General features: G+C 49.9%; 1 protein-coding gene across 11 annotated transcripts in view; it reads left to right on the top strand.

Annotated features, from left to right (window-relative positions):
• KATNIP (katanin interacting protein) overlaps window positions 1-27,342 on the top strand; it is a 186,647-nt gene that overhangs the window by 81,675 nt on the left and 77,630 nt on the right. For all 11 annotated transcript variants that reach the window (XM_051847554.2, XM_051847549.2, XM_051847546.2 and 8 more), the window contains one exon: window positions 3,289-3,420. In XM_051847554.2, the coding sequence (XP_051703514.2) occupies window positions 3,289-3,420 (132 nt within the window). The remainder of the gene's footprint in view (window positions 1-3,288; window positions 3,421-27,342) is intronic.

Genomic DNA, 27,342 nt, shown 5'->3' with positions numbered 1-27,342 from the left:
GGAGAAGGGCATTCAAATTGGGTGAACAGCATGAGCAAAAGCACAGGGGTCGGAGAGGTTCGGGCACAGGTGAGGGTCAAGACTGTCAGAAGGAACATAATTGCTGTTTATGTTGGTCTAAGCCAAAGAGAAAGTTTCACTGGGCTTTCTTCAGGTGTAGCTGGATCTAGGGCATCTACACAAATTCATCAGAACTCCACTCCAGCCTGTCAGCTCCTTTCCTCTCTGTGTTGGGACAGGACGGCCCTTAGCAGCTGCCGGCACACTTTATCTTACCACTTCTACAGCAGAGAGCTCCTCCCCGTGGCTCTAGCAGGAGTCCCAGGGCCATCCTCCTTGGCTGCCTTGGCTCCAGGCCCATCTCGGTATCCGCAGGCTAGTGCCCGTTGTGAGAGGTGGATGGGCTGATCGGCCAGACCTGACTCTCACTCCCATGCTTGGGCCACACATGGGCTCCGAGTCAGGGTGGGGAGGTGGAGGTATTTCCTGATGCGTGCTCCTCGGCTGCAGGTGGTTCTGTTTGGCCCGATTGCCAGGCGTGCGAGTGCGTGCCCAGGAATCAGAAGTGGGGCCATTGGCCGGCGCCGCGGCTCACTAGGCTAATCCTCCGCCTAGCGGCGCCGGCACACCGGGTTCTAGTCCCGGTCGGGGCGCCGGATTCTGTCCCGGTTGCCCCTCTTCCAGGCCAGCCCTCTGCTGTGGCCAGGGAGTGCAGTGGAGGATGGCCCAGGTGCTTGGGCCCTGCACCCCATGGGAGACCAGGAAAAGCACCTGGCTCCTGGCTCCTGCCATGGGATCAGCGTGGTGCGCCGGTCGCATCGCGCTGGCCGCGGCGGCCATTGGAGGGTGAACCAACGGCAAAGGAAGACCTTTCTCTCTGTCTCTCTCTCTCTCACTGTCCACTCTGCCTGTCAAAAAAAAAAAAAAAAAAAAAAAAAAAAAAAAAAAAAAAAAAAAGAAGTGGGGCCATGGGCTGCATCACAGAGGACTCTGCCTGTCTCCACGAGGGCACAGGCCTGGCTGCTCTCACAGCAGGGCCCCGGTCACGCAGGCTTGAGCAGCACAGAAGCTCATGTCTCTGGCAGGACATGGCTGAGGCAGGAGCAGGCAGCCCAGAGATCATGGGAGAAGCCAGGCACCAACTCTGTGCCATGGCCTCTTCCAGATGTCCCTCCCTCCCCACAGCCCCGGACAGCTCACTGCCTCCTCCATCCAGGGCCAGGGGAGCCCAGCCTCCTCCCTTTAAGGGCACAGCCTAGAACAGGCACCCATCCTGCCTCCCACCTGCACCTTGGGGCTCCTGCCCTGCCACAGGGGATTCTGGGAACTCAGTGCAGGAGGAGAAGGGGACATGGATATTGGTGTCATCCCATAGCCTGCCACACCAGGTATATTTTTTTTTTTTTTTATTTTTTATTTTTTATTTTTATTTTTTTGACAGGCAGAGTGGACAGTGAGAGAGAGAGACAGAGAGAAAGGTCTTCCTTTGCCGTTGGTTCACCCTCCAATGGCCGCCGCGGCCGGCGCGCTGCGGCCGGCGCACCGCACTGATCCGATGGCAGGAGCCAGGAGCCAGGTGCTTTTCCTGGTCTCCCATGGGGTGCAGGGCCCAAGCACCTGGGCCATCCTCCACTGCACTCCCTGGCCACAGCAGAGGGCTGGCCTGGAAGAGGGGCAACCGGGACAGAATCCGGTGCCCTGACCGGGACTAGAACCCGGTGTGCCGGCGCCGCTAGGCGGAGGATTAGCCTAGTGAGCCGCGGCGCCGGCCCCACACCAGGTATATTAATTCTGCTTTGTGTTGCTCTAAATAAAGCAGCCCAGAAGAGTGTCTTGGGAAAGAGAAGGTTTACTTCAGCTTCTGGTTTGCAGGTTGTTCAGGCTCAGGAGGCCCCATGGGCTGGCATCCACGTAGGCTGCTCGTAGGGGATGTGGACGATGATCACGGGGTGAGCCCGGAAGTGGAGAGACAAAACCTAGGCTGATCTTGAACTCACAAAACGATCTTTTTTTTTTTTTTTAAGATTATTTATTTATTTATTTGAAAGGCAGAATTACAGAAAAGCAGAGGCAGAAAGAGAGAGAGAGGTCTTCTATCTGCTGGTTCACTCCCCAGATGACCATTAATGGCTGAGCTGATCCAAAGCCAGGAACCAGGAGCTTCCTCGAGGTTTCCCATGTGGGTACAGGGGCCCAAGGACTTGGGCCATCTTCCACTGCCTTCCCAGGCCACAGCAGAGAGCTGGATTGGAAGTGGAACAGCCAGGACTTGAACTGGCACCCATATGGGACGCTGGTACTGTAGGCAGCAGCCTTACCTGCTGTGCCAAAGTGCCGCCCCCAAAAAATGATCAGTATTCCAAGGGCACATCCCCAGTGACCCAGAGACGCCCTCACCTCCACCCTTCATCCAGCTGTCATTAACATTAAGACATCAGAATTTAAACATCTGCACGTGTTGAGGAGAGGAGCCGTCCTCAACCTGTAACACCAGGCCAGAGAGTTTGTTCCAAAAAGAATGATCCAAAGGGTGGTAGAAGGAAGAGAGGGCCCACCATACAGTTTCCATAGCCCAAACGCTTTGGGAAGTGCTCCCTGCCGTGTTTCCGTGTTAGGATATGCGGTGTGTGTAAGCGGGGGCCAGGGCGTTCCAAAGTCACTTGCTCACAAGGCCCTTTTTGAGAAGCTGAATGCTTCCCAAAGGCCTGATCATCTCAAATGGAAAGGATTTTTTTTTTTTTTAAGATTTATTTTATTTATTTGAAAGAGTTACAGAGAGAGGTAGAGACAGAGAGAGAGGTCTTCCATCACTGGTTCACTCCCCAGATGGCCGCAATGGCTGGAGCTGAGCCAATCTGAAGCCAGGAGCCAGGAGCTTCTTCCAGGTCTTCCATGCGAGTGCAGGGGCCCAAGGACTTGGGCCATCTTTCACTTCCTTCCCAGGCCATAGCAGAGAGCTGGATTGGAAGAGGAGAAGCTGGGACTAGAACCGGCGCCTGTATGGGATACCAGCACTGTAGGCCAGGGCTTTAATCCACTGCACCACAGCACCAGCCCCGGAAAGGTTGTTTTTAAGAATTCTGCGGCACATACTTGGGCAGTTCCAGTAAGAGGCAGTGAAGACTTCTGAGCCCAGGTGGCCCGACCCCCGTGGTGCTGGCCTGTGTGAGACCCCCCAGCTGCACCAGACTCCTGTGCTCAGCCACTCCAGTGCTAGTCCATGTCCCTGGGAGGAACACAGACGTTCACTGCCCCCATCTCTGAAGCTGTCTCAATTTTTGTGCATAGAGATCGGTGCAGATCCGAACAGAAGCCGGCTCGAGGCTCCACATCGAACCCCCCGTGGACTACTCAGAAGATTTTGAGTCGACTGAGGATGCCGATGCCAAGACCATGGATGTTTCTGGGGATTGTCCACAGGTAGGGATTGGCCATGGCCTTGTGCCGTGAGCTCAGGGCTCTGATGGCCCTTGGGACACTTTCCATCAGTTATTCATGCCGTTGTCCTCACTCGCCCCTGGGTCCCTCCCTCCTGCGTTCATCTCAACATGTTTTGATGAGCACGTGGGCTAGATGCTAGATGCCCGGTGTCCCCAGGTCGGTGAGGCTGGGGTCTGATGCCCCACATAGCCCCTCGATGGCACAGTGCAGCTGAGAAGTGAGGACAAAGCATGGGGGGAAGGGAGGAGGGGACTGGCGTCCAGGAAGGCTCCCCAGAGGGAGTGACTTCGCCCTGGGTCAGAGTTTAGAGGGGAAGGTAGCAGGCAGAGCTGGCGCTCAGTCTGTCTGCCTATGTAGACGTGCACTGTTACCGCCGTGGGCAGCAGAGAACGCAGGCACAAATCGCTGTGGCTCAGGGTCCTCGTGGTCAGTGTGTGACTTTGCCAGCCGCTCACTCCCATTGTACTCAGACTGCCGTATCCTCTCAACTGCAGTGATAGGAGGGAGCCTTCCTAAGTTCATGGGAACACAGAGTAGGAAAAAAATGCAAAAAATAAGCATCTTTCAATTCAATTTTTCCATGCACTTTAAACTTTTTAAAAATTATTTCCTTGAGAAGCAGAGAGAGAAAGAGAGAGAAAGCGCGCATCTGCTGGTTCACACCCCAAATGCCCACAAGGGCTGGGACCAGGGCCCCATTGAAGCTAATCATAGTCTGAAGCCACGTGTGGGTAGCAGGGTCTCAATCACTTGAACCATCACCTGCTGCCCCCCAGGAAAGGTATAGCAGGAAGCTTAGAGTCAGGAGCCAGAGGCAGGCTCAAACCCAGGCACTCTGACATGGAATGAGGGCCTCCTACGCTGTGCCTTAACCACTAGGCTAAACGCCCACCCCTCCCCAAACTTCGGCAAGTCCCCTCGTGTATCCCAGTTTTGCCTTGAGCAGGCATCTGTCGTGCACCTGTTATTGGGCTTCAGGCTCTGTCCCAGACACCAGAGACAGAGCAATGGACAGAACTGCTGAGACGTTTATTCTTAAACAACTTACATTATTATTCTCCATACGGGAGACAGACCATAAAGAAAACCAAAGGAACAAGCAGTGAGATCATTTCAGGTACTGATGTGTTCTCAGGAAGGTCGGACAGTAAGATGGTATGGGCGAGAGGGAAGGAGGGCCTCTCCTAGGTACGACCTTTCAGCTGAGTGGTGATGGGTAAGAAAGCGCAGCTTGGGAAGCAGCAATGGGAAAAGCATTCCAGGCAGAGGGAACAGCAAGTGTAGTGGATGTGAGGCTGGGCTTATTTAGGGAGCAGACATAGGAGAGCAATGGGATGTGGAGTGAGGTGAGGCTGGGCCCACCGGGGGTGCCTGAGGATGGTTACCTGGCACTCACCCCGAGAGCATTGCTTTTATAGTCAGAGTGTGTGAGTAGATCGTCTTCCTGGTTATGCACAGGTGCAATTCGCCAAAGATGGCAGGTGATGGTCAAGTTGCTAAGCTGGCCCCTGGGAAACGGGCAGATTGCATGGCCTCACCACAGGGCCCGAGCCTCGCTTCTGCCTGGCGCTTCCATGCCCCCAAACCGCTTTTACAGAATGAAAGTGGGCCATCCAGGCGAGGGGCCTGTGGTCCGGGGAGCATGCGTCTGTTTTCCGTGGCGTGTCTGCGCTGCCGTGTCTGCTGATGACGGAGGGCCAGGCGAGAAGTGGGCCTCACCTTGTTGTTCCATGTTGGGGGTCCCAGGGGGCTGGGAGTAAATTGCAAATTTTCATCTTCCTCAAAAAAAAAAGAGTCCTTGTCCTTGCCTGTGGAACGACTCCGTGTCCTTGTTTCTCTGCCCCGACTGTGAAATGGGAATTAAACAGGAGGAAAAGCTGTGGTCTTTGTTGACTTAAAAACTCCTGCCACAAAACACACACACAACACACACGACACACACAACACACACACAGTTTGCTTTTATCCTCTTAGCCGTGAGTTTGCCTTCGTTTGTTGGGGAGGCTGATCCTCAGCCACGTTGCACCTGTCGCGGTGCCGGCCTCGTGTCCATACCCCAGAATGCGTGTGTGCCCTGCAGACAAGGGGCTATAGCAGTCTGCCATCGGCCAGGCATCCAGCACCTTCTGTTCAGGGAGCCCGCAGTCCCTCCTATGCAAGCTCCCAGGCTCCCTGCCCCATGAGGCTCCCTCACCTGCTCCTGGGTTCCATTAGTGTTCCTCTGTGCACCTGCTCAGAATTGGCATGGCTGCTGCTCTGCCAGCATTTCATTTTCTTCCCTGTGAGTGCTTGATTGTATTTCTTTCTCTCCCTTTTTCCAAAAACCCCATCTTGAGGGGGCTCTCCTTAAGGCTTCACAGTCCATTTCCCCTTGGAAATTTCCTGCTAAATAAAAGAGGCAAATGGCAACACTAGTTTTCCGGGGATGGCGGAAGCCTTCAGGGATGCAGATGGAATAGGGAAAGAAAAAGAAAGCGTGGGCACACACACTCAGCCGCCTCTCACTGTTTGCAAGCGCAGCCCACAATGGAGCAATAGGAAATGCGTGTCTGCGTAGGTACTTGTCTTCCGACCCTCGCTGTTGAAACACACCGGCCTCTTTGCGTTCAATCAGACCCTCCGTGAACTTCAATTTTCCCGTGGCTGTGCGCTCACAGACCTGCGTGCTGCAGACATGTTCTCCTGGCCTCCACCCCGCCGACCTGCACGGTGCTTTTCAAAGATGTGATTTCCTAGCTGACATTTAAGACTCAGGAGATGCCATGTGAAAGCCTGAGCCGGGGGCTTGCGCTGAAAAATCAGAAAGCTTAGGAGCCACATTCTTCTACGATAGCAATGAGTGGGGCTGGGGAGCGGGTGTCCCCTTGGACAGGTACGTGTTCTCCGGTGTGCCACAGTCCCCACCACCAAGTTCTCGACGCTGCAGATAAGACGGATGATGGGGCAGGCATCTGGTACAGCTGTTAAAATGCCACTTAGGAAGGGCTGGCACTGTGGCATAGTGGGTAAAGCCACCGCCTGCAGTGCCAGCATCCCATATGGGCACTGGTTTGAGTCCTGGCTGCTCTACTTCTGATCCAGCTCTCTGCTATGGCCTGGGAAAGCAGAAGACGGCCCAAGTGCTTGGGCCCCTGCACCTGCGTGGGAGGCCCGGAAGAAGCTCCTGGCTCCTAGCTTCAGATCAGTGCAGCTCTGACCGTTGCGGTCATTTGGGGAGTAAACCAGCACATGGAAGACTCCTCTCTCTTTCTGGCTTTACCTTTCTCTGTAACTCTGTCTTTCAAATAAATAAAATAGATCTTCAAAAAAAAAAAATGCCACTTAGGACACCTGCATCCCACAGCAGGGTGCCAGGTCTTGAGTTCAAGCTCTGTTCCTGATTCTAGCTTTCTGCTGACGAGCACCCTGGAAGGCGAGGGAGCAGGTGAGGACTCAAGTCCTTGGGCCCCTGCCACCCATGTGGAAGATCCAGATGGAGTTCCTGGCTCCTGGCTTCTTTGGCCTGGCTCAGCCCCAGCCATTGTGGGCATTGGTGTGTGTGTGTGTGTGTGTCCATATCTTCTGGGTCTCTGCCTTTCAAAATAAAAGAATTGTAAAAAGATGGTAAATGAGTATAGATCAGGAGGTGGTGGGGACTTCTAAGAAAGACAGCTTAGGTGATATCGTGGTAGAGACCATAAGAAGGGAGAGAGTGAGCCACGCAGAGCAGAGCATCCAGGCCCCGGGAGGAGCAGGTGCAGAGGCCCGAGGTGGAACGCCGGCAAGGAGGCCAGCATGGTTACAGAGCGGGGGCACAGTGAGGAAGAGGAGGTGCGGCCAGGGAAGCAGGCATGGGTCAGGTTGCACAGGGCTCGAGGGCTGGGATGATATGGGGCTCTCACTGTGAGTCAGCTGGTTTATAACCCTCCAAACTAAAAATGAAAGGTGTCCTTGCACCTAAGGAAAGTCGACCGGGAATGTCCCGGTCCCGTGATGTTCCCCAAGTGGAGTTATCTGAGAGCAAGAGAAATAAGGGGAAGATGTGACCCCCGTCCCCTGGACGTCTCCTGGAAACCTTCAGGAGTCTGTTCCCATTGTGTGGGTTCTGGAGCCGGCGGACCAGGGGTCCTCCCATGATCACCATTCGACGTTGATATTACAGATGCATACAGTTCTCAGGGCCATGCATCCATCCCCTGTGATCAGTGCACCCCACCCCACAGGGCCCTGTAGCAAATCTCTGCAGTTGTTCTTCTTCATCCATTTCAACAGCGATTCTTAAAAAATGAGGGATTGCTTTTTCATAATATTGTATTTATTCATCTATCTATTTAGTTTGATTTGAAAGGCAGAGACAAAGAGATCTTCCATTCACAGGTTCGCTTCCCAAATGTCCACAACAGCCAGAGCTGGGCCAAGTTGAATCCAGGATCCCAGAACTCCCACCTGGGTTTCCCAGGTGGGTGTCAGGGATTGAGGTACTTGAGTCATCACCTGCTGCCTTCCAGTGTGCACATGAGCAGGAAGCTGGAATCAAGAGCAGAATTAGGACTCGAACTCAGGACTCTGATATGGGATGTAGGCATCCCAAGCAGCAGCTTAACCACTGTGCGGGACACCTACCCCTGAGGGACCACTTTTGAGGCAGTTCCATTGCTTGGATACTTCTGCCATTTGAGACTACCATGTAATAACCCTTTGTAAAAAAAAACCTTTGTAAAAAAAATATTATTACCATAATATAAAGGGATTGTACTATCCATGCCATTTGATGATTGTACTTTATTTACTTGACAACATCCCATAGCCATATTTCCATGCCAGTACTCCCCCAACCATCATGCAGCTCATTGGGTCAGAGCGCTGTTTTGGGAGTTGGTGGCATGAGTTTGAATCCTGGTCCTGGTATTAGCTGTGCCTGCAGTGGCGCCAGGATTGCAAGAGTGCAATCAGGTCACCTTTGGGAGTGAGAGCAGAGGGTGAGGAGACAGAGACAGGAGGCAGGGACCCCAAAAGAAGAATGAGGCCCCCCTCATATCTTCAGGACAGTAGGCTGCTTCTACCATGCCTAGGTCTGTGTGCTTATCTCTATGGCACCAAATCGCCCAGCAGCACCATACCCTGTGACTTTAATTTCTCTCTCTGAACCCACAAGGGCCTGACCCTCCCAGCAGTATGGACAGAGAAAGGATCCTTTTAACTTCTCAGGGTGTAATGGTAAGGTGGAGTTCCAGCATCCTAAGCAGGAAGTTGCCAGCACCTTTCCCATAGCCAAGCTGCTGGGGCAGAAGATGGGCCCCACAAGAGATTCTGTGACAACCACACAGGTTAACAATAGGATTTGGCTCTAACAGAAAAAAACTCTGGCCTGCCCACCAGAAGACTTAAAACACATGATTTTTTTTTTTTTTTGGCAATGTTTTTTTCCCCCCAGAAAACTTTGATTTAAAGAATACAAACTTCATGCATTTCATAAATACAACTTTAGGAACATGGTGATCCTTCCAACCATACCCGCCCTCCCACCTTTCTTCCTCCTCCCTCTACTATTCCCATTCTTATTTTTTACTAAGATTTGTTTTCTTTTTTAACGATTTATTTATTTATTTGAAAGGCAGAGTTACAGAGAGAGAGAGAGAGGTGAGACAAAGAATCTTCCATCCATTGGTTCACTCTCCAGATGGCCTCAAGGAGCAGGGCAGGGCTGGGCTAGCAGAAGCCAGGAGCCAGGAGCTTCTTCCCAGTCTCCCATGTGAATGCAGGGGTCCGAGGACTTGGGCCATCCTCTGCTGCTTTCTCGGGCATATTAGCAGGGAGCTGGATCGGAAGTGGAGCAGCCAGGACTCAAACTGGTGCCCATGTGGGATGCTGGTGCTGCAGGCAGCAGCTTTACCTGCTTATGCCACAGTGCCAGCCTCACTAAGATCTATTTCCAATTCACTTTACACACATACGGTTAACTCTATACTAAGTAGAGAGTTCGACAAATAGTATGAAAAAAACTGTTCATTAACAGTTGAGACAAAGGCTATACAAAGTCATTGCATCTCAAAGAGTCAATTTCATTTCTGTAGATTACCTTTTAGGTGCTCCATTAGTTATCACAGATCAGGGAGAACAGATGGAATTTGTCCTTTTAGCACTGGCTTATTTCACTAAGTATGATGTTTTCCAGTTGCATTCATTTTGTTGCAAATGACAGGATTTCTTTTTTTTTTTTAACCATTGTGTAGTATTCCATGGTGTACATATCCCATAATTTCTTTATCTGATCTTCAATCGATAGGCATTCGGGTTGATTCCATGTCTTAGCTATTGCAAATTGAGCTGAAATTAACATGGGGGTACAGATCACTCTTTCATATGCTGATTTCATGTTCCTTGGGTAAATTCCCAGGAGTGGGATGGCTGGGTCATATGGTAGGTTGATATTCAGATTTCTGAGTTATCTCCATACTGTCTTCCATGGTGGCTATACCAGTTTATATTCCCACCAACAGTGGATTAGGGTACCTTTTTCCGACATCCTCACCAGCATTTGTTGTTTGTTGATTTCTGTATGAAAGTCATTCTGACTGGGGTGAGGTGAAACCTCATTGTGGTTTTGATTTGCATTTCCCTCATAGTTTGTGATCCTGAACCTTTTTGTCATGTGTCTGCTGGGCATTTGGATTTCCTCTTTTGAAAAATGCCTATTCAAGTCCTTTCCCCATTTCTTAACTGAGTTGTTTGCTTTATTGTTTTTGAGTTTCTTGATCTCTTTATATACTCTGATTATTAATCCTTTATCAGTTGTATAGTTTACAAATAATTTCTCCTGTTCTGTCTGTTGCCTTTTCTTCATGATGGTTTTAAAAATGAGAGTAAGAGCTCACAGTACATGAACGTGTACTAAGTGCTAAGCACCACATTGAGGATGTACCATCCATCACTACATCAGACCTGTGAGTTAAATGCTAACTATCAGGACAAGCATCGTGGCGTAGCAGGTTAAGCCACCGGCCTGCGATGCTGGCATCCCATATGGGTGCCGGTTATGTCCTGGCTGCTCCACTTCTGATCCAGCTCCCTGCTAATGTGCCTGAGACAGCATTGGAGGATGGCCCAGGTAACCCACATGGGAGACCTAGAAGAAACTCCTGGCTCCTGGCTTTGACCTTCCTCTGCCTTGGCTGTTGTAGCCATTTAGGAAGTGAACCAGCACATGGAGGTTTTCTCTCTCTCTCTCTCTCTCTCTCTCTAACTCTGGCTTTCAAATAGATAAATAAAAAAAATTTTTTTAGGAAAAAAAAAAATGCTAGGTATCTTCATTCCCATGTTACAGTTTGAGAAAATCGAAGAAGGGAGAAGTGATGTTGTTCACCCAGGCCTCAGAGAAGCCCCGGGCGCCACAATTCCCTGTTCCTTGGAATGAGCAGTGCCAGGCTGGGAACGACCCAGGCCTGCATTTGCTTGAGATTGTGCCACAGTCTGTTGTGAATATTATCGATCTTCTGCCTGAGGGTGAGGTGCTCAGAGGTAGCCATCCATCAGTTAGGCTTCACAGTGTTTTAAACCATAACAGAGGGAACCTCTCCTTAGCCAAATAGCTCCCCAGTGAAGCCATAGCTGAGAACGTAGATGAAAAATGTTTTTCAAAAATGAAACCCGATGAGGAAACAGACAGACAGACCCAGGTTGAAGGACAACTTACAAACCAACTGGCCTGGGGTCTTTGCAGACACCAGTGGCCTGAGGCCTGAGAAAGGCTTGGGGCCGCTCCCGATGAAAGGTAGGTACAGCGAGTTCACCCTCCTGCAATGTGGTCGGAGGAATTGCTCCATTGAAGCGTGGTTTCCCGAAATTCACAAGCCTTGAAAATGATACTGCATCAACATTACATTTCCTGCATGCATTCATGGTACCATGGATATATTACTCAGCTTTTGTTACTACAACCTAGAGACAGGAGAGGAGCTACTCGGGAAGGAAGAAAGCTCACTTCAGCTTGCGGTTTGGGCCGTTCACAGTCCAAGATCTCAGGGCCTCATTAGGGTGGCATCTGATAGTGGTGGAACACGTATGGAGGGAGGAGCCTGTGGGGAGTGAGGAAGAGAAAGAGAAGCTAGGCTGAAGTCAGCTGATAGCCAGCCCTCTCCCAAGGCCACACCCGAAGGACCTCCTAGAAGGCCCACCTCTTAGACTCCAGAATTGTATCCAGTCTCCCCCCTTAATCCGTTGACCATTTACCTAAGACTTTAGGACCAAGCCTTCAACTCATGGGCTTCTGGGGGACCCCCAGACTGTCAGCGAAGCCTAACGGTAGCCTTGTGATGAGTGAATGTCCTGTGCTTGGGACACTGAAGAGTGCAGGCGTGAGGGGTTGTGTGGTCAGCAGCCATGCGTCAATGAGTCAGAATGAAGGTTATGTATATAACACGGAAGAGGGGAAAGCAGGGGACAAATGTGGCAACATGGTAATTGGCGAACGCAAGCTAGGGGTGTCTGGGTGTTAATTATACGATCATGATCAATTTTCTGTGCTTTTACATGGTTTCAAAATAGAAAGGGAAAAAAAAGCAGGTTAGGCATTTTGCAGAGCAGTTAGGACATAGATGAGGTTGCCTGCCTGCATCCCGTATTGCAGCACCAAGAGGCGCAGCTCTGCTCTGGACTCAACTTCCTGCTAATGCAGACCTTGGGAGGCACCAGGGTGGCTCAGGTGACTGAGTTCCAGCCACCCACAAGGGACTGAATTCTTGGCTTCTGGCTTCAGCCCCTGGACTGTTTGAGATTTCTCTTTCTGTCTCTCTCTCTCTGTGTCTCTCAAATAAATAAGTAAAATTAAACACAACACTAGCACATTAAAGAAATGAGGTATATCAGGAGAAGCAGAGGCAAAAGGCAAGTGAGAAGAGAAACGTAGTTTAACCACCTACTAGGAATGTATATCAATGCCAGTTTCCCAGTTGTGATGATGTACTACTATTGTTACAAGACATTACCCTGACAAGAAACTGGGCAGAGGATAGATGGGACCTCTCCGGATTGTTCCTTACGAACTGCATGAAATCCACAAGCAGCTCCAAATCAAGAGCAAAAAAACAATCAAGGAAAACACGATCATGCCGGGCCTGCCCCTTGGAGGTTCTGACTGGGACTCTGTCCTGTCCCTCCCACGAGACTGGCTTTGCAGCAGTGTTCGAGAACCACGGTTAGAAGGAAAAGAGAGGTCTGAAACACACACGCACCACTTGGGATGTTTGCTAAAGATGCGCATTTTAGGGCCTAGCGTTTGGCACAGTGCTTAAGACACTGTGTGGTACCCCCACAGCCCTTACCAGAGAGTTGTGGTTCCAGTCCTACCCCCACATCCAGTTCCACCTTCCTGCTGGTGTGCACCTGGGAGGCACCAGATGGTGGCTCAGTGCCTGGTCCCTGCTACCCCCCAGGGGAGACCTACATTGAGGTCCTCGTTCCTGGCTGTGGCCTGGCCCAACCCCAGCTTTTATAGGCACTTGGGGAGTAAACCAGTGGATGGAAGATCTCTATGTGTCTGCCTCTCTCTCTCTCTCTCTCTCTCTCTCTCTGTCTTCAAATAAAATAAAAATAAATAAAAATTTTAATGCTGCATATTTTAGGCTGGTTTTTGAGCTAACAGAATTGGCGTCTAAAAGGTAACACGTTTTTTGACAAAAGAACTGCCAGGGATTCTGATCCAGCAGCCTGAAGATTAGAGCACACCTCACATGGAAGGAACATTTTCTGAATACTTTGAACTCTGTGGCTTGAATTTGGGGAACTACAGAAGAAAGATGTTAGAAATCAAAGTTAACAACTCTTCCACTTCATGCCAAATTAAGATGACTAAAAAGTGTGAAAACAACACAGATCCACAGAGGTTCACCCGGGAGGATTGGGGGCAGGGTCTGCCCTGCTCTTTGGAACCATATCCTACACTTCTGGAAATTCAGGTGGGAGAGGAAGTCACAGAAAAACATAGACAAGAAAAAAAAATTGCTGTTGATAACATCTCACTATAGGTCAACTTCTACACAAAACACTGACCATTAGTATCAAGAAAAGACTAAATGACTTCAAGCTACAGTGATTTCTGTCTTATCTGTGGTTTCACTTTCCGTGGTTCCAGTTATCTGAGGTCAGCTGAGATTTGAAAATAATACATGGAACATTCCAGAAATAAACAATTCATCAGTTTTCAGTTGCATGCTGTTCTGAGTAGCAGGATAAGAACTCACACTGTCCCCTTCTGTCCCGCCTGGTGGGTGGGTGGGGATCATCCCTTTGTCCACACATCCACGATGTCTGTGCTGCCCATCTGTTACTCCTTGGTGGCCGTCTCAGTTATCAGATTGACCACTGAGGTATAGCACATGCAAGAGAAAGCACATTCACAGAACTGTTATTACTGCATATCGTTATAGTTGTTCTATTTGATTGTTAGTTGCTGTATTAATCTCTTATTTGTGCCTAATTTATAAATTACGCTTTATCTTGGGTATGTATATATAAGGAGAAATATAGTATATATAGAGTTTGGTGGTTTAAAGAGATCCACTGGGGGTCTTGGAACACATCACCCATGTATGGGGGAACTATGGAACTTTTAAAATTTACTTATTGGGTTAGTTCTGTGGTGTAGTAGGTTAAGCCTCTGTCTTTGGTGCTGGCATCCCATATGGGTGCCGGTTTGAGCCCTGGCTACTCTGCTAACCTGGGAAATCAGTAGAAGATGGCCCAAGTGCTTGGGCCCTGCCCCAGCGTGGGTGACCCAGAAGAAGCTCTTGGCTCCTGGCTCCAAATCAGCCCACCTCTGCCCGTTGCGGCCGTTTGGGGAGTGAACCAGCAGATGGAAAAGACTTCTCTCTCTGACTCTACCTCTCTCTCTGTCTGTAACTCTGCCTTTCAAATAAATAACTACATCTTTTTAAAAGTTACTTATTTATTTAAATTTTATTTGAAAGTTAAAGAGATGGAAATAGTGAAACAAAAAAGAGTTCTTCTATCCACTGGTTCATTCCCCCAAATGCCTACCACAGCCAGGGATGAACCAGGCCAAAGCTAGGAGCCAAGGCAGCTCCATCCGACTCTCTTATGTAAGTGACAGGGACCCAAGTACTTGAGCCATCGTCTGCTGCTTCCCAGGGTGCACATTAGCAGGGGGCTGGGTCTGAGCAGGGGAGGTGGGATCCAGTAGGGGATACTGGTATCCCAAGCAGCATCCTAGCCACAGTGCAAACACCCACGCTTACTGTACATTATAGAAGACAAGAAAGTCCTGAGATATTCCTGAGACATTTTCATATAAAATTAATCTGTCTTTACTATTAAAAGAGGTAAACTTTAGATAAATAAAAAATTGATGTTGTGTCATGTGAAGGCATTAATGTGTCAGTTAATTTTTTTTTCTTTTTTAACTTTGGTCACATTCAAAATATGGCTCAAACTTGAGGGAAAATAATCCGGAGAAAACAGAGGCATGTTGGAAAGCCTTTAAAAAATTTTTTTAAAATACTTAGGGCGGCCGGCGCCGCGGCTCACTAGGCTAATCCTCCGCCTAGCGGCGCCGGCACACCGGGTTCTAGTCCCGGTCGGGGAGCCGGATTCTGTCCCGGTTGCCCCTCTTCCAGGCCAGCCCTCTGCTGTGGCCAGGGAGTGCAGTGGAGGATGGCGCAGGTGCTTGGGCCCTGCACCCCATGGGAGACCAGGAAAAGCACCTGGCTCCTGGCTCCTGCCATCGGATCAGCGCGGTGCGCCGGCCGCAGCGCGCCGGCCGCGGCGGCCATTGGAGGGTGAACCAACGGCAAAGGAAGACCTTTTTCTCTGTCTCTCTCTCTCTCACTGTCCACTCTGCCTGTCAAAATAAAAAAAAAAAAATAAAAAAATAAAAAAAAAATACTTAGGGCTTGGAAAAGATATGCCGAAATACAGAAATGACTGTATGGCTCAGCGGGAGGGGGTATGGCCGCAGGGCAGGGCTCAGACCTGGACCTGGACTAACAGGGCCAGCCTCAGCCCCCAGACCTGAGGTAAGCCATCCTGTCGGGGAGCCGAGCTTATCGCTGGTGCTACTTTATTGTGAATTAGGAAACTTATTCTGAGCACGCGTCTCAAGTTGTCCCTGGTCTCCACGCCGCCACTCCCCTGGATGTTTTATATCACCTAACATCTTCTGAAGGCATTGGACTTGCAGTTCCCACTTGGGGGAGTAAACAGCAAATGGCCTAGACTCAGCAAGCCTGGAGACCTTGGTCAAGTCACACAGTCCTCTGGAGATTTTGGGAGGTTAGGTTATGTTTCCTATGCCTGCTAGGTCTGAAGTCATAAATTCTGGGTCAAGTTTAAAGGAAAACCCTGTATGATAATAGCCATAGAAGTAGAGGATACATCATAGTTCACGGAGCCCTTACCCACCCAAGAGCTGTTTTCTTTAAAAGATTATTTATTTCAAAGTCAAGAGAGGCAGGAGCAGAAAGAGAGAGAGAATCCTCCATATGCTGGTTCATTCCCCAAATGGCTGCAACATTCAGGCTGGGCCAGGCCAAAGCCGGAAGCCAGGAGCTTCTTCCAGGTCCCCCACGTGAGTGCAGAGACCCAAGCACTTGTGCCATCTTCCACTGCTTGCCTAGGCTATAGCAGAAAGTTGGATCAGAAGTAGAGCAGCCAGACTCGAACCAGTGCCCACATAGGATGCCAACACTGCAAGAGGTGGCTTCACTCTCTGTACCACCATGCCAGCACCCTGTGGTCTATTTCTGTAGGTCATTTGTAAGGTAGACATTTAGGGCCTGAAACATTCCTCCCCGATCCAGATCTAAGCTTTATAGAGAACAGAGATGAGCTGCCATGCTTCTGGTCCCTAGAAAAGTCCTGGCATAGAGGAAGTATGCAAATCTTTGTTAAGCAAATGAATTGAATAGTTGATTGATTGAATCAATGAGAGAGGGAGGGAGGGAGTTGTTGGTTAGACATCCTGGCCAGCCCACACAAGCCGAGTTCAATCATCACATCACTATGTTATAATTACGGTGACAGTATTTGCCAAACCATGAATCAGGACCCGTAAAACGACAAAGATTTTTGTGCTGCTTCTGGTAGAGGAGTCAGTTGAGAGATACATTTTGGATCCTGAAATATTGGAAATTGGGGCACGTGATGATAATTTCAAAGAATCATTTTAGGCATTTTATTTCATTTACTTGAGAGACAGACAGACAGAAATCTCCCATCTGCTGGTGCATTCCCCAAATGCCGGCAACAACCAGGGCCGTGCCAGGCTGAAGCTGGCTGCTGGGAACTCATTCCGAGTCTCCTACGTGGGTGACCGGGGATCCAAGTACTTGGGCCTTAGCTGCTGCCTCCCAGGGTGTGTATCAGCTGAAAGCTGGAATGGGGAGCAGAACCAGGCAACAAACCCAGGCCCTCCCATGTGGGATGTGGGGGTCGGAACTGCTAGATGAAATGTCTGCCCTCAAAGACTTCTAAATCACGCAAGTGATGGGCCGGCGCTGTGGCCTGCAGTGCCCGCATCCCATATAGGTGCCGATACGAGTCCCGGCTGCTCCACTTCCGATCCAGCTCTCTGCTATGGCTTGGGAAAACAGTGGAAGATGGCCCGAGTCCTTGAGCCCCTGCACTCGCATGGGAAACCCAGAAGAAGCTCCTGGCTCCTGGCTTCGGATCAGCTCAGCTCTGGCCATTGTGGCCATCTGGGGAGTGAACTAGCAGATGGAAGACCTTTCTCTCTGTCTTTCCCTCTCTCCCTCTCTCTGTAACTACCTCTCAAATACATAAATAAAATCTTTTAAAAAATAAAAAAAAAAAAAAGCAGATAGGTGTGTAACAAGTAACAAACCTGGGCCGGGGCACAGTCTGGTGGGCAGTGGAGGGGGCTGTGCAGGACAATGGTAGCCAGCTGTCACCACATAGAAATACGAGCCCCGCAGGATTAAGCGCGTTCTAGTCTTCATTAAACATTTGACTTCAGGAACCAAGTTGCAAGGCTGAGGGTGGAGGAGAGGGTAAGGTAAAAGCAGAAATGACATGAGTTAGAGCAATAGACATATGAATAAACGAATGACTAAGTCATGAAGTGTGGAAAAACAGAAGGCCGGATCTGGTGGACCAGAGGGTGGTGAGAGCCTTCTGTATTTTGCTCAGTTTTCTTCTGAGTTGTTTGACTATTTTTTTTTAAAGATTTGTTTATTTTGAAAGAGAGAGGGAGAGACAGAGACAGAGACAGAGACAGACGGAGGTCTTCCATCTGCTGGTTCACCCCCCAGATGGCTGCAACGGCTGGAGCTGCACTGATCTGAAGCCAGCAGCCAGGAGCTTCTTCTGGATCTCCCATGTGGGTGCAGGGGCCCAAGCACTTGGGCCATCTTGTACTGCTTTCCCAGGCCATAGCAGAGAGCTGGATGGGAAGTGGAGCAGCCGGGACTAGAACCGGCGCCCATATGGGATGCTGGTGTCACAGGAGCAGCTTTACCTGTTATGCCACAACACCAGTCCCTTGAATATTATTAATACTTTTGTATTAGATGTTATAAAAAAGGCTACAAAATAATGTGAAACTGCCTAACAAACTACAACATAATGACCTCTGAACTGATGTGAGAATGGAGCATCTTCCTTATGGCCTGCATGTGTAGTCTACTTAGAGTTTCTTAGGCATTTTCACATCATTTTGTAGCCTTTTTAAAATAACATTCAATATGTAAATGCTTTCTTGTTAAACAATATTCACGCGGCTCAGAGGAAAACTGAGTAAAATATGGGTTTCATTTCTGCTTTAATTTTAGGATTTTCTACCCTCACCCCTGTAATCCTGGTTCATAAATTATATTTATTTTCAGTCTCCTACCATATGAATTTTAAGGTTATACATTTTCCTCTCTGTATAGCTTTGTCCTTGCCTCACAAATTTTACTATGTAGTGCTTTCATTGTCTTTTATTTCTAATTGGTTTGTGACTTCAGGGTTTGTTTTTCTTATCCATGTTTAAGGAAATTTTTCTAAACATTCTAAGTAAATAGTTTTTGTTTGATTTTTTTACTATCCTTTTGTGTTAATTTCTCATTTTACTACATTATAATCAAAGAATAGCCTGTTTGTGTCTTCTTAGAGTTTACTAAGGGTTTTTTTTTTTTTTTTTTTAACTAATTTATCTATTTGAGAGGTAGAGTTACAGATAGAGACAGAAACAGAGAGAAAGGTCTTCCATCCGGATACTGGTTCACTCCCCAAATGGCCGCAATGGCCAGAGCTATGCTAATCCAAAGCCAGGAGTCAGGTGCTTCTTCCGGGTCTCCACACGGGTGCAGGGGCCCAAGCTTTCAGACCATCCTCTACTGTTCTCCCAGGCCATAGCAGAGTGTTGGATCGGAAGAAGAGCAGCTGGGACTCGAACTGGTACCCACGTGGGTTACCGGCATTGCAGGTGGAGGATTAATGTACTGCACCACAGCGCCAGTCCCTTTCCTAAGGTTTTGTTTGTGGTCAACCAGATCATTTTTATGAATACTCTATGATATTTTAAAAGAATAATCATTCTCTTTTGGGTACAAAGTTCTCAGCACATCTGCTAAATCAAGCCCTTAGTTATGTTATCTAGCTTAGTGACTCTTTTTTTTTTTTTTTTTTTTTTGACAGGCAGAGTGGACAGTGAGAGAGAGAGACAGAGAGAAAGGTCTTCCTTTGCCGTTGGTTCACCCTCCAATGGCCGCCGCGGCCGGCGCGCTGCGGCCAGCGCACTGCGCTGATCCGATGGCAGGAGCCAGGAGCCAGGTGCTTTTCCTGGTCTCCCATGGGGTGCAGGGCCCAAGCACCTGGGCCATCCTCCACTGCACTCCCTGGCCACAGCAGAGAGCTGGCCTGGAAGAGGGGCAACCGGGACAGAATCCGGTGCCCTGACCGGGACTAGAACCCGGTGTGCCGGCGCCGCTAGGCGGAGGATTAGCCTAGTGAGCCGCGGCGCCGGCCTAGCTTAGTGACTCTTAAAATACAGTTCCAGACCACCCATATCAGAATCGCTGGGGCTGCTTATTAAAAATGTAAATTCTCATACCCTACATACAGAAGTGGATCTGGAGGGGGCATAGAGTACTCATCTTAGTCTATATTTTTAATCAGGCTCCTGCAAGTTCTTATCCTCCTTAGCAAACCACTGCAGTAGATCCTTAGCTATTTTTGTGTAGGTGACCTGATCGACTCCTGTGATCTTAGCCATGTTCCCTTATATTTCTCCATTTGTGCTTCATATATTTCCAATCTGATAGGGTGCACCTTTGATCCACATGAATATCTCAGTATCAGTTTGTTTATTGGTTTCAGCCTGTGGGTGAGCAGCTCTGCTGCCTCTTACCTAACACAGCCGGGGAGGGTCAAAGCCCTTTAGGGGCTCCCCGCCCCCTGCCGCCACCGCCGCTGCCATCATTGGACGCTTCTCCACGTGCTTCCTCTCCCTTGACCTCGACTCTGGGCTCAGTACACACACACATGCCGCACTCCGATTGCAAATTGTCCTGCCCGTGTCCTGGTCTGGAGCTCCTCTGCATTTGGTTCTTCATGGATGTGGTCCCATCTGTCTTTCAGGGATTCCTCAGAATTTGTCGTGAGCCAGTGGCCTTCCTTGCTGTTGGGTCTCTGTCTTGCCTTCCCTGTCTAACTTCCTGCTGCGTGATCCTTCCTGCAGCTCCCCTGCTCTGGGCAGGCTCGGGCCCTAAGACAGGGTGGTCCTGAGGGGTCTGCCCAAGAGCCTGGCAGCCAGGAAACACGCAGCAGATCCCTGTGTCTCTTCCTCCTTCGTCCCTGCTCTTTTCTCTTACGTCACTGCTTTCTCGAAGACAGGGATTGAATTTTTTTTTTTTTCTTCAGTGATGCACTTTAGAGACTGAACTCCAGAGTAATTTTGCTCCGAAAGAAAATTAGCTGTTGGGTAAAGCTGCTGCCTCCAGTGCATCCCATATGGGTACTGGTTTGAGTCCTTACTGCTCCACTTCTGATCCAGCTCTCTGCTGTGGCCTGGGAAAGCAGTGGGAGATGGCCCAAGTCCTTGGGCCCTGCACCTGCATGGGAGACCTGGAAGAAGCTCCTGGCTCCTGGCTCTGGCCATTGTGGCCATTTGGGTAATGAACCAGTGGATGGAAGACCTCTCTCTTTCTCTGCCTCAGCCTCTCTGTAACTCTGCCTTTCAGAAAAAAAAAAAAAAAAAAAAAAAAAAAAAGAAGAAGAAGAAAATTAGGAAAAGAAATTAGACAGTAAAAGGTATCAAAAAGCTAAAAGCATTTGCACAGGTGTTTGAAGCCTATGTGTAACTCAAATTTTCTTAGCCATGGTTCCATCAAAATTGATGTAGGAGACTATGATTTTATCCATTTATTTATTATAGATTAATTTTATTTATTTGAAAGACAGAATTACAAAGAGAGGTAGAGTCAGAGAGAGAGAGAGAGGTCTTCCAACTGTTGGTTCGCTCCCCAAATGGCTGCAACGGCCATAGCTGAGCTGATCCAAAGCCAGGAGCCAGGAGCTTCTTCCAGGTCTCCCATGTGGCCCAAACAGTTGGGCCATCTTCTACTGCTTTCTCAGGCGCATTAGCAGGGAGCTGGATCAGAAGTGGAGCAGCCAGGACTCAAGCTGGCGCCCATATATGGGATGCTGGCATCGTAGGTGGCGTCTTACCCTGCTATACCACACAGCCCCGAGACAGTGAATTTAAAATACACAGGGGTTGCAAACAAGAACGTGGTCAGGCAATTTTCCCATGCTAGAGGTGGGGGCCTGAGGCTCAGCAGTTCACCTGGGGGTTAGGGTAGCTATCGTCAGGGCCAGAACTTGAACCTGACCTGCTGTCCTTCCTAAGTGTAAGTAGAGGTCCAGTGTTCTATCCACTGATGCTTACCACACGCTTTGACACGTTCAGTGGCCTCGAGGCAGCTTTGAGTATGGATGGGCAGTTTCATCAGCTCTGTGCCAGTCCGCGGCCCCATGCACCTGACTTTCATCCTGCTCCAGAGACTGCTGATTGCAAGTTGGTACCAGACAGGGAAGAAACATGGTCATGAGGCTCAGGGCCCAGACTTTGGAGTCAGCTGTTCATTTTTCCAAACCCCGGCCCTCCCATTGTGAGCTGAATGACCTTGGACTTCCACTTCACTGCTCTCAGGAGACCTCACTGTGTGGGATTGTGGGGTGCTGACTTGAGATAAGGTTCCTGCAGAGGTTAGCTCGATGCCTGATAGGTTACAAAGGCCCGGCTGCTGGCAGCTGTCTCTGTTGCTATTGATGTTATCGTGGTTGTTATCATTATCGCAAAAATGTCCTGTTTGATGGGCGCCCGGCTCCGCTCTTTGTCTAGCCTAGCACAGGGAAGATGGGGCATTCCAGGGACTAATCCCCTGACCATCAGCCACCTGCTGCTTCCTCCGGCAGCGTCTTCCAATCTCTGCCTGTGTCGGCCGTCCCTCCACAGCCTCCCTGGCTCTCAGCAAAGGGGCAATCGGCACCCAGTCCTTGTCTTCTGCTCTGTTTGCAGCCGGCCGCCACGCAGAGGGCTTTTCTGTTGCGAGGGCTTGAACTTCACGTTTTAAACACTGAACACCGAAATTGAACATAACAGGGTTTTAAAGCACAGCCATGAAGGAAGTTTTCACAGAGAAAGTTCTGGCTGACAACTTCAAAGCACCTGGTACATCTCGCAGCACCATGTCCCTTTGAAGTGTGGGCAGATTGGCTTTCAAAGCGACTAGCCCAAGTCCTCATCTCCACAGACGGACAGGTTTTGAGCGGCCTTCTCCGGAGGGCGTTGCTGCTGAGTTCGTCTGCCGTTTGCCTCCAGAGCAGGTGCTTTTATATCATGTGAGCATCCCGGGAGCCTGGGTTCCTGCAGTTGGCCATTCTTCCCCTTTGTGAACGAGGTACCAGCCCTACAAAACCAAGCCTTCTCTCTTCTGTGTATTTCCTAAAGACACATGGCATCAAGTTTGCATGGATTTTTTTTGCATACATTTAATAGAAAAAGAAAGAAACCAAATCTGAAACAGGAGAGATTATGGACATTCAAATCTATTAGAAGAAATGTTATTTAAAAAAAAATCTATTAGTTTAGTACACTGTGAAATAATAGTAAGAGGCTGGAGTCGTCATCTTTTTTCAACTCTATTTGGATTTGACTGACTCTTGATGGCAAAGGAATCCAGGAGGCATGTATACTTACTATGCTCTCCTGGTTTTCGTGCCTAAACTGAGGGTTTAGGTTCATAACATGCATAACTTGGAGCCAATATTGTAGCACAGGAGGTTAAGCTGTCGCTGGCATCCCATTTCTGGGTGCTGGTTCAAGTCCCAACCAGTCCACTTCTGATTCAGCTCCCAGTTAATGCACCTAGGAGAGTAACAGAAGATGGCCCAAGTACTTGGGTCCCTACCACCCACGTGGGAGACCCAGATGGAGTTCCTGGCTCTTGGCTTTGGGCTGGCCCAGCCTTGGCTCATGTGGCCATTTGTAGAGTGAACCAGCAGATAAAAAATCTCTCTAACTTCCTGTCTCTGTCATTCTGCCTTTCAAATAAATATTTTAAATAAGTAACCTAATGTGCATCCATACCTAGAATTTGTTCAGTCTCAGAATGGTGTTAGTGGTCACTTTTACTACAACTTCTCCATGGCTATATGTGCGTGTGTGTATATATATATATATTACTTTATACAAGTTTTCTTAAAATTTGTAAAATTTTTTCAAAAAGAAAAATTCATTTTATTTGTAAGATGGGAGACAGAGAGGGAGAGAGGGAACACTCTTCCATTCCCTGGTTCACTCTCCAAAAGCCCAAAGCAGTCAGGTCTGGGCCAGGCCAAAGCCAGGAGGCAGGAATTTCATCTGAGTCTCCCATGTGGGTGCCGGGTGCCCAAAGACTTGAGCCATCATCTGCGGCCTTCCAGGGTGTGCGTGAGCAGGAAGCAGCAGGGACTCCGAGCAGACACTCCCACCTGGGACTCGGGGGTGGGGGACATATCAAGCAGTATCAACCACTGACTTGTATCGTAATTTTGATCTCTCCTTGTCTGGCCTTTCCCGCTTGGAACTTTTTTTCAGGAGGGACTCATGGGAGCTATGTTTCCAGGGTTTCTTCCTCTTTGAGATCGGTGCCCTGCTGCTTTTGAACTTGAATGTGTTAGCTGGATATGCTGTTCAGGAGTTAGTGGCTGCCCTGTTGTCTCCCACCATCGAGTGTGGCTGCTCACTGCCTTTGCAGTCACTTTTAGGAACCGGATGTGTTCCAAGGGCAGTGAGGGGGCATTTTGCAGACACCTGGCTGCCCAGGGTCCTCCACACCTCCATTCCCCACCTCTCCTATGGAGAATTTATGTGTAGGAGTGAAAGACAGAGTTTAAGCATATATGTAAATGCATGCCACTTTTCTAATTACCCAATTGTGTCCATGGTAGCACAGGTTGAGTGGCCCTTGTGGAACATGCTTGTGAGCAGGAGGGTTTCCAGATTCTGGAATGTTTGCACGGACTCTGCCAGTTGAACGTCCGTGAACTGAAATGCTCCAGGGTCTCACTTTGAGCCGATATGTATTAAATTTAGAATTTTGGAGATTTTTGGATTTTAGGTTTGGGGAACCTGTCATTAAAAAAAAAAAAAAAGTAAAGGGACTGGCACTGTTGCGCAGTGGGTAAAGCCATATGTGTGCCAGTTCAAGTCCCGGCTGTTCCAATTCCGAACCATCTCTCTGCTGTGGCCTGGGAAAGCAGTAGAAGATGGCCCAAGTCCTTGGGCCCCTGAACCCGCGTGGGAGACCCGGAAGAAGCTCCTGGTTGCTGGCTTTGGATCTGCACAGCTCTAGCCATTGTGGCCATTTAGGGAGTGAAACAGCAGACAGAACCCCTTTCTCTCTCTAACTCTGCCTTTCAAATAATTAAGTAAATCTTAAAAAAAAAAAAGTAAGGCAGAAAATGATGGTCCCCATAATGTGAACCTCTAAAAGAACCCTGTCACTGGTTGGTGTCTGTTTTTCCAGACTTTTTGCATGCGCCTATACACACATATGTGCGTTTTCTGACATGCTTCCTTTCACTTAAACATGTTTCTTGATATTGACCCGAGGCAGTACACAAGTTCTACCTCATTCTTTGTAAGGGTTTCCTGGGGATCTGTGGATGCCCATGCTATTTGTTATTTAATCCATTTATTGATCAACATTTAGATCGTTCTCTCCTATAAAGGATGCCTGACTGATCTTTGCACACTTAAGAGTAAAGGATAAATTCCTAGGATGGCTGGGTCCAAAGATGTGCATGTTGTTAATTCCTTTTTTTTTGTTTAATGATTTTTTAAAAAACATTTATTTGAGACACAAAAAGGAAGCTCCCATTCACTGGTTAACTCCCCCAAATGCCCACAGTGGCCAGGTCTGGGCCCTCCATCCAGGTTTCCCACGTGGGTGGCGACTACTCGCACCAGCCACCACTGCTTCCCAGGCTCTGCGAAAGCAGGGGGCTGGCGTCCAGCTCGGATGCTCCAGTGTGGGATACAGGCATCCTTCCCACTAGCCCAGACGCCTGCCCTCCCCTGTTCATTCTCGCTAGCCATCGCCTCCAGAGACAGGCCACCCCTGTCCCCACCTCTGCTGCCAGCACAGCCTCAGCCCTGCCCACCTTCCACCCCTGCCCACCTCCCACAGTGCACTGTGCATTCCAGGGCCAGCGCAGTCTCTTTTTTTTTTTTTTTTTGGACAGGCAGAGTGGACAGTGAGAGAAAGAGATAGAGAGAAAGGTCTTCCTTTTGCCGTTGGTTCACCCTCCAATGGCTGCCACGGCCGGCGCGCTCTGGCCGATGCACCGCGCTGATCCGATGGCAGGAGCCAGGTACTTCTGGTCTCCCATGGGGGTGCAGGGCCCAAGTACTTGGGCCATCCTCCACTGCACTCCCTGGCCACAGCAGAGAGCTGGCCTGGAAGAGGGGCAACCAGGACAGAATCCGGTGCCCCGACCGGGACTAGAACCCTGTGTGCCGGCACCGCAAGGTGGAGGATTAGCCTAGTGAGCCGCGGCGCTGGCCCCAGCGCAGTCTCTGAAACAACAGAGATCAGAGAATGTTGGCTCTGCCTGGTCCCTCCGTGGCCTCCCATGGCGCACGGAACACAGTCCAGACTGTTCCGCAAGGCCAGCAGAGTCCTGTCCCGCACAGGCTCTCCCTCCTGCCCGCCTTCGTCATGGGGCACACACGCCCTCCAGCCACTTCTGCCTCCCGGCCCCTGCCTGCTGTTCCTGCTCCCTGGCATGTTCTTTCTCCCCGCCCACCGATGCCCCGCCTTCCTGAGCATCTTCCGCCACACTCTGGCAGCCCAGTCACTCTGTCCCACCATCCAGGCTGGGGCCTGCCCTCCCAGTCCTGGCCACGTCTGGATGCCCCATTCATTTTTCTTTCTGCACCTTCTGCCTATCTCCCCCACTGCCCCGAGTGCTCTGAGCAGGGCAGAGGGTCTTGCCATCCCGTCCCCCACACTGTTACCTCAGCCCTTAGCACACGTGTGTATATGAGTACATGTCACAAGGGGTGGCCGCCATGTGGCGCTGCCATTGGTGGAGCCGTGACAGTATGCAGCGAGGGCCTCAGGCATCAGGGCTCTGCCACTTACTCACTGTGAGAAGCTGGACCGGCTTAAAGGCTCATGGCCTCTGTTCCTCAAGTTTTGGGGACCCCAAAAAATTCAGTCGCTGAAATTTGAGGAATAATGAGGAAGCCAGCTCAGCTGACCACTGCAGGTATAAGAGTCTGGATACCGCCCCCTCCAGTCCTGGAACTGGAACTGGCTGTGGTCAGGGGCTCTCCAAGGCCTTAGACATCAGTGGGGACTGTTCTGGGCTCTGGGAACACCCGGGGTTTCCTAGGCCGAGGCCGGAAGCCCCCTGCAGGCTGGCACTTGTCTTCTGATATTCCCCCGCCCACGTGACTTAGAGAAGAGTATGGAGATGCAGAGACAGAGACTGGCCCCCTGTGGCTTCTTCACGCAGGCTCGTCTGCCTCGCCCCCACAGCCCAGCGGAACTGCAGCTCTCTCTGTTTGAGAAAGGGCTGGGCTAAGAACAGGAGCCACAGGGTTGTCCTGTCTCACCAGAACTCAAGTTGTGGCGGGGATTTTTCTCCCGGTCTGTCGGGCTTATTGCAAAGATGAGACAGGCACCGGTCGTGTGTTTATGGAGGACCAAGCTGTGGTCTCTACAGGACTGCTAGGTCTGTAATCACTGAAGTCGAGGTTGAGCTCGGCTTTCCCTGGGGAGGAACAGTCAGCATGTGGACCCCTCCCTGCACCTACCCACCACAGTTGGACTTGGAAGGCGTGGGCCATGACCCGAGTCTGGTTCCCTTGAAGGTTTCTCGGGCCGTCTCCTGCAGCCGGAACACCTCTTCTCCTTGTGGCTTTCATTAAAATAGCCGAGAGGAGCTTCTTGGGAAACAGAAGGTGTGTTTCAGCTTACGGGCTGGAGGCAGCAGTTCAGGAAAGATCGGGAAGCCCCAGAGTCCAGCACCCATGGAGGCTGGTCACTCGGCCGGTGCGGGGGCGTGATCATGTGGTGAACCAGCAAAGACAGGATGAGAACCTAGGCCAGACTTGAACTCTGGTCATCAAGCTCTTGTGAGAAGCACCCTCCAAGGGCACATCCCCAAGTGACCTAAACACTTCCCACCCTGTCAGGTGTCCACCTTTAATCCAGCAGCTGCTCACGTAGGCATCAGAGTTCAAATGACTGCATGTGGTTTTATTTGAAAGGCAAAGAGACAGAGACAGAGAGAGAGAGAGAGAGAGAGAGAGAGAGAGAGAGAAATCTTCCATCTAATGGTTCACTCCTCAAATGCGCACAACAGCCAGGGCTAGGCTAGACCAGGCTGAAGCCAGGAGCCCGGAACTCAATC

Source organism: Oryctolagus cuniculus, chromosome 19 (assembly GCF_964237555.1).
Source record: "Oryctolagus cuniculus chromosome 19, mOryCun1.1, whole genome shotgun sequence".
In the NCBI taxonomy this organism is placed as follows: Eukaryota; Metazoa; Chordata; class Mammalia; order Lagomorpha; family Leporidae; genus Oryctolagus; species Oryctolagus cuniculus.
This window is presented reverse-complemented; position numbering and strand designations above follow the sequence as displayed.